Source organism: Dermochelys coriacea, chromosome 10, assembly GCF_009764565.3.
Source record: "Dermochelys coriacea isolate rDerCor1 chromosome 10, rDerCor1.pri.v4, whole genome shotgun sequence".
NCBI lineage: Eukaryota > Metazoa > Chordata > Testudines > Dermochelyidae > Dermochelys > Dermochelys coriacea.
In genome coordinates this window covers 9,868,735-9,881,239 of record NC_050077.1, presented here as the reverse complement: position 1 = coordinate 9,881,239, position 12,505 = coordinate 9,868,735, and the positions used below count along the sequence as shown (strand labels likewise).

Here is a 12,505-nt window from a genome sequence, read left to right as displayed (position 1 = left end):
CCAGCATCTTCTCGCAGCTTTGACCTGCAGAGGATTAGCAAAATGTTGTTTAAAGCCCCTGGAAACTCACCACAATGTTCAGGAACCAGGAGGGGAAAGGGACGATATCCCTCCAAAACAAATGAGCCCAACCTCCACCACTAATCCCCACTCTTTCCTGAGCAGCTGGACCCATAGAACTGACAGCTTTTAAGGGCTAGACACTAGCTCTTGGAAGCAAATACAAACAAGTTCCGAGCCAACTTCACCCTGCTAATCAATGAGAGTAACTTCCCAGCCCCACCCCACACCCTTCCCATTCCATCCACAAAACGGTCTCTTGAAATATCCTCCCCATCTTACTTGGGAGCAGCCAGGATCCATCTCAAATCTGCAGCATCTTTTAACCAGCTGGCCCGAGCCACACAGGGTGGAAAATACACTGATCGAAAAAAAACAAAGGCCAGAATGCAGAGTGACAGCCCTGGGGCTTCATTCCTTACCATGCAGCCAGCAAGCAGGGTCCACTGAGGGTCCTGCTCCCTGCACCATTGGCTAAGTGCACCTAGCTGTGAGTGGGGTGTGAGTGCTGATTGCTAGGACCTGCAGACTGCAGTGAAGAGCCTGCTGCCTGCTGCAGAGCAGAGCTATAATTAAGTTCTCACAAGCATCAATTTAGGAGAGCTGTCAGGACGACAACTGGGGACTAGAGCTAGTGTATAAATAGGCCCAAATGGCCAAACCCAAACCCATCCTGCTCAGCCCGACTGGATTCCCCACGGCAGAAACAAGCCAGCATGCCAGAGTCCCTCTCTATGCTGGAAACATCACTGATTGGGCGCAAGTTCTGGAAAAGAAAAACAGGAGATATTGTGAATGCTGCCTGGAATCCTCAGACCTTTCATCTGGGGTTCCCAGGAGCAGAAAGGTCAGCTGCATGCTCGTTTGTTGATTAACGTAGGAGCAGAATGAAAGGGTCTACAAAATTCTGTTTCAGGATTAATGCAACGGCATAATTTAATTTAAAGCAACAGCAGAGTTGTTAAAACAAAAAGCAAGAATCCCCATCTTCTGGATTCCTCCTGCAGTTTTCTAGGGGCTGTTGGATCACGCACCAGACATCTGCAGAATACAGGCTCTCCCCAGCAGGAACTCAGTCAAACTCCAGCTCACACAGGGAGGCACCAACCATATCCCTCTGTTCAGAACGGAGCAGCACTCTGAACTGGAGAGGCGAGCTCAGCAGTCGGCTGCTTAAAGGGACACTCTCGAGGTTAGACCCAAAATGCCACCTTCCTTATTTGGTGAGGAACTGACTCTGGGTTCTGAAGTACATTTTTTGTTTGTTTGTTTTGAGACTATCGCTCCTTTGCTGGGAAAAAGAAGTAGATGAGGGCGGGGGAGAAATCAGCCCTACTGTTTACTTGCCTTAGGATTAGGACAGGGGATGGCCGCACAGCCTAGAGAGTTCTGAAACATGGCCCGCTGCCACCTCAGAGCAAGATGGGGCAGCGCATGTTAGGACGTGGCCTCCATAGGCTGTGTCTCTGTACTGGAACAGGTGCAGTGAAGAGCTAACAGGAGGCTCCGAGGAATGGAAAACCTACTTTATGAGAGGAGACTCAAGGATCTTGGATTGTTTAGCCTAACCAAAAGAAAGCTGAAGGGAAATACGATTGCTCTCTATAAATACATCAGAGGGATAAATACCAGGGAGGAAGAGGAGTTAAGTTTAAATTAAGCATCAGTGTGGACACAAGAACAAATGGCTATAAACTAGCCATCAACAAGTTTAGGCTCAAAATTAGACGAAGGTTTCTAACCATCAGAGGAGTGAAGTTCTGTACCAGCCTTCCCAGGGGAGCAGTGGGGGGCAAAAAACCTAGCTGGCTTCAAGCCTGATCTTGATTAGTTTATGGCGGGGGCGGTATGTGATGAGACTGCCTAAATGGCATGGAGCCCGTCAGTGACTGCTAGCAGCAAATATCTCCAGTGGCTGGTGATGGGACACTAGACGAGGAGGAATCTGAGTTACAACAGAGAATTCTTTCCCAGGTGTCTGGCTAGTGGGTCTTGCCCACATGCTCAGGGTATAATTCAGTGGTCTCCAAATTTTTCAGGGTCACCCCCCCACCCCTGTCTGTGCCCCCTCAGGAGCCGGGGCCATGGCTTGGGGGGAGGAGGGGAAACATGGACAGGGGTAAGGGAGCCAAGACTGGGGTCATGGCTGGAAGCAAGTCTGGGGCCAGGACCAGGAACAGAGCCGAGGGGCCGAGGCCAAGGCTGGGGCTCGGGCTGGGAGCCAGTACTGCAGCTGGGGGCAGAGCAGGGCTCCCTCCACACCCCCCATGAGGATTGGCCCAGGCCTGCTACACCTCGAATATTTCTCTGTGTCCCCTGGGGGAGGGGGTGCCTCACAGTTTGGGGACCACTGGTCTAACTGATCTCCATATTTGGGGTTGGGAAGGAATTTTCCCCTGGATCAGATTGGTAAAGATCCTGGAGGTTTTTCATCTTCCTCAACAGAATGGGGCACAAGTCACTTGCAGGTTTAAACTAGTGTAAATGGTGGAGTCTCTAACCTGAAGTCTTTGAACCATGATTTGAGGACATCAGTAACTCAGCCAGAGGCTACGGGTCTATTACAAGAGTGGGTGGGTGAGGTTCTGTGGCCTGCAACGTGCAGGTGGTCAGACTAGATGATCATGACGGTCCCTTCTAACCTTAAAGTCTAAGAGTCTATATCAACAGCAATCTGCACTTGGGTTTCTGGCAACTGGCCAATGCAGCCGCTCAGCTGGGCAAACTGTGGATGCCTTTGCCTTAGGGCTGCACAAAAAACAATATTTCATGCTTTTGTGGATCTACAGCAGACACTTCACTAACAAACTAGTCTCAGAGCTCTGCTGGCATCACCCAGGACTCCAAGACTGCTGCACAAAAAAGGAAGCATATAAGAAGTGGGGGGGGGAGGCCAGTTCAAAAAGAGAAACAGCTGAGAAAGGAATGCTATTTTCCAGTTTCTAAGAGGGTAGAACAAGAAGCTATTGAAAACCTATGAAACATACAATCCTGTGTAGCAGTTGTCGGGATTTTTATACTGTGTAGGTTGCAGGCACAAGACGACATTATCACACGTGAGTAAGAGTAATATTCTGTCCAGCAGAGGGCAGGGGCGTCACCCGTCAATGTAATGCCTTATGATACAGAAAATACTCTGAATTCCTATAGTACCTTCCCTATGAGGATCCCAAAGCACTTTATAAACAGGACTCCCCTGAACAATAAGTATTATCCCCATTTACAGAGGAGGAAGTGCAGGCACAAAGAGATGACGTGTTTACCCAAGGAAGCTCGTGACGGAGCCTGGACTAGAACCTATCTTCCCTAGTGCCAGGACATCCTCACCTAGAAGGTCCAACTCCCTAGATAAATGGAGAGAATGAACAACAAAACATAAAAAATACTTGATTGCAGCTCCCTGAGGCATGAACCAGCATGGGAACCCTCTCCTGGCATGGGTACAGAAATATGGTGGAGAGATATTGTCTTGCCGTCTGGAGTCCCAACTCTTAGCCCACTGTGAGGTAACAATAAAGATTTTCTAGCCCGTGAGCAGAACGGGAGACATTACACCTCCAATGATAAATTAAGCCCCAGATTCCTTTCCTGCATTAGTCCCTTCAGGGCATCCTCTGCCCCACATGAGATAACCAGTTCTGCACTCCCCATCTTAGGCCTTATCCCTGCTATTGGCCAGGAGTGGATTGGCGGCAGTACTCTCATTCATGTCAATTTTGTGTTTCCCCTGCGCGCCCTATCCTGAGCAGCACTTTTCACCTTGTTCTTTACATGCAACGCTCAGCACCCGGGCAGTGCAGGAGCCAGCCCTCAGTCTGGCTTTCTCTTCTCCCCGGGGATACAAGCTGGCAGGCTTGGCTGTGGAGAAAATGAACTGCCCCTTTTCTGTCTACCCAAGGGCTGCTCTTGTGGGGTCAGGCTGTGGAAAGAGGGTCTGGGGGAGATTACCATCTGTCTGCCTGAATGGTTCCCCCCCCCACACACGAATGTTCAGAGTTTTCTTATCTAGAGGAAAGGAAGCTTCTGTGTTTACTTTGTGTTACAAAATCAGCTAGGAAAAAGCTGCTTTTTACTCTAGATAGAGCCTCTGTCATAGGCTCTGTTCTAAACTCCCGTGCCACAGAGGGAAAGATAAACACAGCTCTTTTCCTGAACGTAACAAATGTAACAAAGTCCTTCTATAACTGGGTTATTTTTCTAACCCTCTGGTACTGTTCCCCCACTCCCTTGGTATGACAGGCATCTCAAGGGCATCAGGCTCAGGGGAGCTCCTGGCAGTTTGCTTTTATATACCACACGAAAACACAGATTCTCAGGAGCTAGGGGGTTTGTAAGGGACCCGGCCATCCAATGTGTGCGTTAGGGCTTTTGGACAGTGCAAAGAATCAGGACCTGGATCAATGACCTCATTGAACCTTCTGCAGCACTTTTCATCTTCAGAGCACTGAACAGACAGTCAATATGGCCAACACTTGCAATGCTATTGTGACAGCTAAGGGTTTATTTAAAGCCCCAGCTCCTAGGAAATCAAGTGATTTCCTGAGAATCTTCGCTTTCCTTTAAAAAGTGAGTTTCTAATCCTCCTGGTTTCAGAGAGAAGCTTGAAAACATAACTCAAGTGTGCCTTAGTGGCTCCGAAACCAGAAGCAAAGAAAACAAACCCAACATTTATTACAATTTTGTTTTAAATCTCATGGGCTTTTTGCAGCCCAACTCAGGAGTTTTGAAAGTCTGGAGCTGGCAATACTGCACTTGTTTATTCTCTCTCAAAACACTCTGGTGCAGTACACAAGCATCATCCCCTTTTATAGGCTGGGAAACTGGCACACACAGATCCCTATTTTCAAGTGTGCTGAGTCCTTGCGGCTCACACTGACTTCAACTGGAGTTGAGAGTGGTTGGCCCCTTCTGAGGCTATGTCTGTGCTACAGTGGTACAGATACAGTGCTGCAGCTGTGCCACTGTAGCATAGATGCTCTCTACACTGATGGCAGGGGTTTTTCCATCGATGTAGTTAAGCCATCTCTTCAAGAGGTGGGTAACTACATTGACAGAATTCTTTCATCGACATAGCCACATTTACCCTGAGAATTACATTGACCTAATTATGGTTCCTCCTGAGGGTATTCTGTGCCACGTGGGAGCTACACTGGATCCCCCAGTGGTGTTAAGTGACCACATAGCAGCAGCTTCCACGAATGCTTTTGAACAATCTGTACCAGGCCAGAAGACAGAGACTATTTCACTTGGAGGCAGCCCTTACTCTGTGCCTTTGTCACCTCAAGACTAGATTTCTGCAATACGCTCTCCGTGGGTCTATGCTTCATATCAATCCAGAAGCAGAAGCTGGTGCAGAATGTGGCACCCGCTTATTATGTTGCGCTTGCCAATGGTAGCGCATGACACCTGTGCTCCATGATAGGTACTGGCTGCCTATAGCTTTCCAAACTGAATTTTAAAGTTAATCTTGACCTACAAAGCCCTAACTGGCCTGGCGCCTTGCTGCTTGGGAGATCACCTCACTCTTCTGGCCAAAGAGCTGCAGTCAGCAGAGACACTCCAGCTGGATTCACCTTGATGTGAGAGAGACAAGGGGCTGGCAGTAGCGCCTTCAGCTTTGAATCAAGCTTTGCCCAAGTGTATGGGTCTTCCAGGCACCCTGTGTGGCAGTGAGTGGGCTGCTGCAGAGAGTAGGGTTGACGGGGGGTAAATTTGCGGGGAGTTACCTGTTCCGTTTTGTAAGGGGTTCAGCTTTGTTGGCCATCAGGGGATTGAGCTGATATTTAATTCTATTATTTTTAAGGGCTTGTCTGCACAAGCAGTTATTCAGGGGCAGCTATTCTGAAATCACTTCACGCATGGACATGCTTATTCTGGAATAACGGTGTTGTTTCCAAATTAGCTTAGTAGGCGGGTTGTACGGGGGGCGGGAGGGGCAAGCAGGGGCATTCCCCCCCATAATTGGCAAGGGCACAGAACTCCTGCAGCCCCAGGGCGGTGGCAAGGAGAGTGAGCTCCTCCGGCCCCGGGGCTGCGGTTGGGTCACAGAGCTCCTCTGGCCTCGGGGCTGCAGAATGTGCCCCTCCAAAAGCAGTTGATTTTTTTAAATTCCTGCACACACTGCTGAGCATAGTCAACTTTGTTGTCACATAGGTCAACCGTTGTGGAAGCAGAGTCTGTCCACCAGCCGAGACAGCAGGAGGCACTCAGTGATGTTTTCAGCAGGTGCAGCAAATATGGTGGTTTTTTTAATTTGTCAATGATGGGTTAATGTGGGGTTTAAAAAAACATAGTAGAAATTTAGAATCCCGAGGGAATTCTTCCTCAGTAATAGCATGTTATGGTAAATCAAAGCTTGAGCCTAAAAATGACTTGACAACATCCCTTTGAATATAATAGGCTTATCCCTAAATCTCCCAAGGTGTGTACAAGTAAGTAAGGTCAGTGGTAGGCAAACCCTCAGGAAAGGTTTGAAAATGGAGCTGCTTGGCAAAAAGGCAAAAACGTGTAAATAGACAAGCATGGCAATGTGAATCAATTTCCCACCGGTTGTTTCCAGTTCTCACTATGTCTCGTTCCTGCGTGCACCTAGGGCGGTGTTCCCTAAATGCTTCTCAGTTAGTCAGCTCCCAGGCGCTAAATCAGCTGCCTTTAGGGCTGGTCTCTAGGAAAGGAGTGATAGAAGACAGGAGACCTGAGGGCTAAAGTCAAAATAAGACATTATCCCAGTTGTAAAACAGAGCTTTACAACCTGGCCACTAATTAGTGGCTTGAAGGGTGAACAACTCCCTCCCACCACAGTGGGAAGCAGCTAATAAACTAATTATGATAATGGATAACCAAATAGATAAAACTCTTAAGCTATCTGCTAGGTCACAGACCAGAGCCTATTCTACACACTAACAGCTCAGCAGAGGGCAAGTTTCCAGCTGCCCTTAGAAGGAGTGTGTGGTGAGCACACTTGTGTCTGTATACATAGTGACATGGCAGTGTGTGACCAAAGGCAGCAGATGTGTTGTCCACACAAACCCATCCTTTAAAGACCAGCCCAACTATTTATTGATCATCACCTATACACCTTGAAGGCATCTCAGCATGGGTCTGCTTTGCTGCATGTCCCTGAACTACAGACGATTCCTCACAACTTCATTCTGGGACCCAAGCTTTCACTTCCGTTCCCTAAGCCTGCTGTCTCCAGGAGAGAAGACAGCGTGATGTGGTTTTCATCCTTGGGCAAAGGACGGCTAACAGAAGCAGATACTCCAATTCTAATGTCAGAGATGAATCAGCAGGGGGTATTCATGCAGCACACTAATATCACAACACATTTTTTTATATGCTAAATGCCTCCAGCCAGAGGTCAAAGCCCGCTTCCAGCACCACAGCTCTCCCACCATGGTGTCCTGCAAATCTTCCCATTAAAATAATGAATATGGGACATCCTAGTGTCTTAGCAGTTTTCCGAATGGAGGCTAATAGTGGTGTCCCCAGGGGTCTGTACTGGGACCAGTGCTGTTCAATATATTCATAAATGATCTGGAAAAAGGGGTAAACAGTGAGATGGCAAAATTTGCAGATGATACAAAACTACTCAAGATCATTAAGTCCAAAAGAGACTGTAAAAAGTTACAAAGGGATCTCACAAAACTGGGTGTCTAGGCAACAAAATGGCAGATGAAATTCAATGCTGATAAATGCAAAGTAATACACAAAGGATTTCTGGTTCCAGCCTCTTATGGGCATGTGGAGAAAAATGTGCTCAATTAGGGACAGTGTTCTGATAGCAAGTAGCAAGGAGGACAATGGACATGACTTTTGGGAAGGAGGCAGTCACAAGCAGGTGGATTGGGAGGAGCACCTTGGCCCATCAAGGATGTAGAAGCAATTAAAAAAAAAAGTCACAACTACAAATGTTGTCCCAGGTTCCTGCCTCCCTCGTAAATGTTTATAGCAAAATAAGTGAGTCACCAAGGAAAACACAAGCTTATTGAATCCTTTCTCGTGCAAACGTGAAATGTCATGCCCAGGACTGGTAGAGGAGCCGAACGAGCATGGGCAGTGAGAGGATAGGAGTGGGGCTGCTCCTGCTGCCTAGCTCTTGCTAGATCTCCAGATGCAGTTTAGCACATCTGGAACATGATGCAATATTAGTAACTGAGAAGGATGGCTCAGGAAGTTAGACAGCCTGTGTTACTAGCAAGCAGGAAATCCCATGCTGGAGTTCCTTGTTTTCTGAATGGGAGAGGACTGCATGTGTTACAGAAGAAGCTTGCTCACTTCCCAGTAGGCCTCATGTTATGGGACAAATTCTCTGCTGGCATAAATTGGTGTGGTGTGGTGCGGTGCCCCGGACTTCGCTGGACCTGTGCCAATTTACACCAACAAAGAATTTGGTCCTATATCAGTAGCAGGGTTAAATGAGTTCACGCACCACTCCTGGACACTGCTTGGCGACTTGAAAGGAGGAGGACAAGTGGAACCAAAACTCCCATCCTACTCAGATTTCCTAACCCAGCCCCGTCCTCCAGATCCTTCTCAGGAGTGTCCCAGATTGCAGGTGTCTGAGATGGAGCCATATGGCAGTTGTGGGTTAGGGACACTTGGAGGGAGAGTAGAGAGACAAAAAACAATTGTGAACACAAATCAAGAGGTCTGCTTTGGCCAGTTAAACAGGACTTGCCTGCAGGATAATCAGCAAAGTTTGCCATTTTACAGCAGATCTCATGGAGTCAAGACACTCATCACTACATTTCAGCTATTTGGTTGGCTCCACTGCATTTTCAGCTTGTGAAAGGATGACCATTATAGATCACGAGTGGGGGGAAAATCAATGAGCTGGACCTCAGCGGAAGTCCCCTGTCAGACACAGCCACCAACTGCTGTATCATTAGCCCATTCGTCTGACGCCATGGGAGACCTCTAGTGACTCGGAGAATTAGGATCAGTCCAGGTGATAGGTCAAGAAAAAAAACACCTCTTTGTTCTAGCATTCTATTTCCCCTCTAGTATCTTGGCTTTAAATTCTAGCCCCTTCTACCAAGACATCTCGTCACAGCGCAATTCCTGATGCCGAGGGGGAGGAAGAGTTTCCTCCAAGACTTCAATGCTGTTTTGCAATGGCTGGCAAGGGGACATAAGCAAATAAAACAGCAGCTGAATGCCACTCCTGGATCTTCGAGCCTTGAGCCCAGGTCTCCAAAGCCGCAGGAAGATGAGCCCGTCGCCTTCCGTCTTGTGAATGGCTTGCCATTAGTTCCCATGCTCTCTCTCATTCTCTCTTGCATCTTTCACATAAGCTAAGCAACATTACAAACAACCTCCCCGTAACTCCCTGCGACCCCCACAGACTGTACATTAATAGTGTCTGCCTTTAGCTCCACGCTGGGAACACTGGGCACATCCCTCTCTCTGCATGGCATCACTTCCAAACACCGCCTCCTGAGGAGATGTGGAACATGCTCCAGCACTCCCTCGCCCCCTCACGAAGAGCAGTCGCAACCAGGGGCTCTGGGAAAAGAAGAAACTGATAGCCATGGAAGAGGTGACACTGGCAATGGGGAAAACACAGCAGCAAACAGCTCAGCCTTGAGCTTGGGACACAGACCTGGGAGATTTCGTTCACAAAGCAAAGCAGAGCAACTTTCGCCTGGGCTCCCTTACGGGGCCTGGAATGGAGAATTCAGGCATTTTTACCAATGATCCCTTTGGCAATAAAGCAAAAGCAGATTCTAATAGATGACTATCAGGCTGGATATTATGATTATCACGTTTGCCCTCAACATGGTGCTTTCTATAGTGCCTTGAGACACCTCAGGTACCACAAGCCATGTGGTAAAAAAAAACCACGTCCCTGTCTGTTTTAACTGCTCCTACTCTCCTATCTCTGCCCTTGATGAAAGCCAGGCTGTCTGACATGCCACTCCAACACCGACCACAGGACATATGCGGATAAGTATTGTTTTTATTTTAGCACTGGGCTCTTCATGTGACATTGTTCCTAAATACCAGCCTCCTGGGAAAGATTTAACTAGTCCCAGCCCTGCCTCTACTCTGAAGGAAGCTCAGAGGGGAATTAACCCTGGATTCGGGAAAGAGAAGAACCTGGAGGCTGGAGCAATGAAAATAAAACAAACCAAGCTGCCTTCAGACTCGTGACAATGACCTGAGGGATTTAATCTGGATTTGGAATTACAGGGTTGCAATTTTAACAAACCATTGGTGGTGAAGAACTGATGGTGACTTTAAAAAAATAATTAAGCTAAGGTGCAATCGAGACACAGTTTCACTCATGTTTTCCTCAGCGAAGCTGTGAGCTCCTTCAGGCAATGCAGATAGTTCATGAACCATGGCACTGCTTTGTTTCTGGAGTTGTAAAGCGTGCAAGCACACTGTCTGCCTCGCCGTGGCAACCCTTACTGATTTCCAGTTGGCAAGAAGTTCTCTGAGTTGATAATATTTGCAAGGCTGGAAATAAACCCATTATTCTTTCAATGTACAGATATCACTTCAGTTGACCTGAAGTTCCCAAGCAGGAACAGAGGAAGGAAGATCTTAGTTTTACCGTCAAACAATTTTCATAGTTGACCAACCCACCTTGGGAAAGAAAACCATATCAATTCCATTCAGTTCAACTAGACTGCCAATTGCATTGACTGCATCTATGTGGGACTTATTAGGCTTTTTTTAAAAAAAAAAAATTATTACTTATGGTTACAGGTGGAGCTGGCAGCACCATCTACCGTTTCAGATGTCTGAACACTTGCCATCATAAGCCCCCATTTTCCATTGTTTATAACTTTGCCAAGCTCTAATCAGTTGGGCTGAAATTGTTTATGCTGGGTGTCTACCTCAGACTGAACTTTTTTGGAAAGCTTCAGCTAAAATGGTTCAGCCATTTCTGAGAATGAGATTAAGGAAAATTTGTTTTTCCTGTGTTAAAATCATTCATCCAACTATTTCACTGAAAAGCTCTAACACCTTCCTGCTTTGCAGCATGGGCTTGACATTTGGCAAGGGCACTGCCCTGGTGTCACGGATCTGCCCTTTGCTATTCCTGTGATAATTCACCCAAATTTGGCCAAGTTATAAGCCTTTGAAAAAATCACTGTTTCCACGTGCTCAGTAGAGACTTGTCAGAGTTTGGCGACTACATTCTCTGAAGATTCTGCCTGCAGTAAGCGTGCTCAAACCCAGGGCTTCAGGGATTGAGCAGGTCTTTCCCTGCAATTGCTGCCTAGCCTAAGCTGTGGTGCCAGGCACCAAAACTGAAAGCAGGGAAACTGTCTCTTGTGTGTGCTAGATCAGGGGTCTCAAACACGCAGCCCGCGGGGTTATTTTCTGCGGCCTGCCAGCTCCCCGCGGCCCCCCCCCAGCGTTTACCTAGAGTGGCTCCAGCCCGGCGCACTGGGGACAGGGCAGGGTCCCTGCCTGCCCTACCCCTGCACCTCTCCGGGAACCGTCCAGAACGTGTGGGAGAGGGGCCACAGGGGTCTTTGTTTCAGAGTAGCAGCCGTGTTAGTCTGTATTCGCAAAAAGAAAAGGAGTACTTGTGGCACCTTAGAGACTAACAAATTTATTAGAGCATAAGCTTTCGTGAGCTACAGCTCACTTCATCGGATGCATTACGATGCATCCGATGAAGTGAGCTGTAGCTCACGAAAGCTTATGCTCTAATAAATTTGTCAGGGGTCTTTGTGTTGCCCTGGCCGCTCCTCCAGGTACCACCCCCGAAGCTCCCGTTGGCCGCGGTTCCCCGTTCCCAGCCAATGGGAGCTGCGGGGGGCAGTGCTTGGAAGCAAAGGCAATGCACAGACCCCTGTGCCCCCCCCCCTCCCCCTGGTTCTGGCTGCTTCCTGGAGTGGTGCGGGGGCAGGGCACGCAGGCAGGGAGCCTGCCTTGCCCCCGGTGCATGCTGGGCTGAAGCCCGCCCCCCAAACCCCTCCTGCAGCCAAACCCCCTGTCCTGAGCCCCTTGCTGCACCCTGTACCCCTCCTGCACCCCAATCCCCTGCCCTGAGCCTCCTGCCACACCCTGCAGCCCTCCTGTACCCCAACCCTCTGTCCTGAGCCTCCTGCCACACCCTGCACCCCTCCTGCAGCCCAACCCCCCTGCTGCACCCTGACCCCCTGCTGCACCCCTCACCCCTCCTGCACCCCACACCCCAACTCCCTGCCTGAGCCCTCTGCTCACCTCCTGCACCTCAACTCCCTGCCCTGTGCCCCCGCTACACCCCACATCCCTCCTGCACCCCCTGAGGGCAGGGAGGGGGTGGAGTTGGGGTGGGGATTTTGGGGAAGGGGTGGGAAGAGGCGGGGCCTCATGGAAGGGGTGGAGTGGGGGAGGGGCCAGGACAGCAGGGTGGATGTCAGTGATGCGGCCCTCAGGCCAATGTACTAGTCCTCATGTGGCCCTCGTGGTCATTTGAGTTTGAGATCCCTGCGCTAGA

The 12,505-nt window shown here is 48.9% G+C and overlaps 1 protein-coding gene across 5 annotated transcripts in view; it reads right to left on the bottom strand.

Moving 5' to 3' along the window:
• The window catches only part of RADIL (Rap associating with DIL domain), a 77,264-nt gene that overhangs the window by 42,024 nt on the left and 22,735 nt on the right, over positions 1 to 12,505 (bottom strand). The window contains exon 1 of one of the 5 annotated variants that reach the window (XM_038419787.2): positions 1,095 to 1,226. The exons of 3 other annotated variants lie outside the window; for them this stretch is intronic. In XM_038419787.2, the coding sequence (XP_038275715.1) occupies positions 1,095 to 1,101 (7 nt within the window). In that variant the 5' untranslated portion in view covers positions 1,102 to 1,226. Of the gene's footprint in view, positions 1 to 70; positions 208 to 1,094; positions 1,227 to 12,505 lie in introns of those variants that run through there. One more of the 5 variants, XM_038419788.2, reaches the window with a different exon arrangement.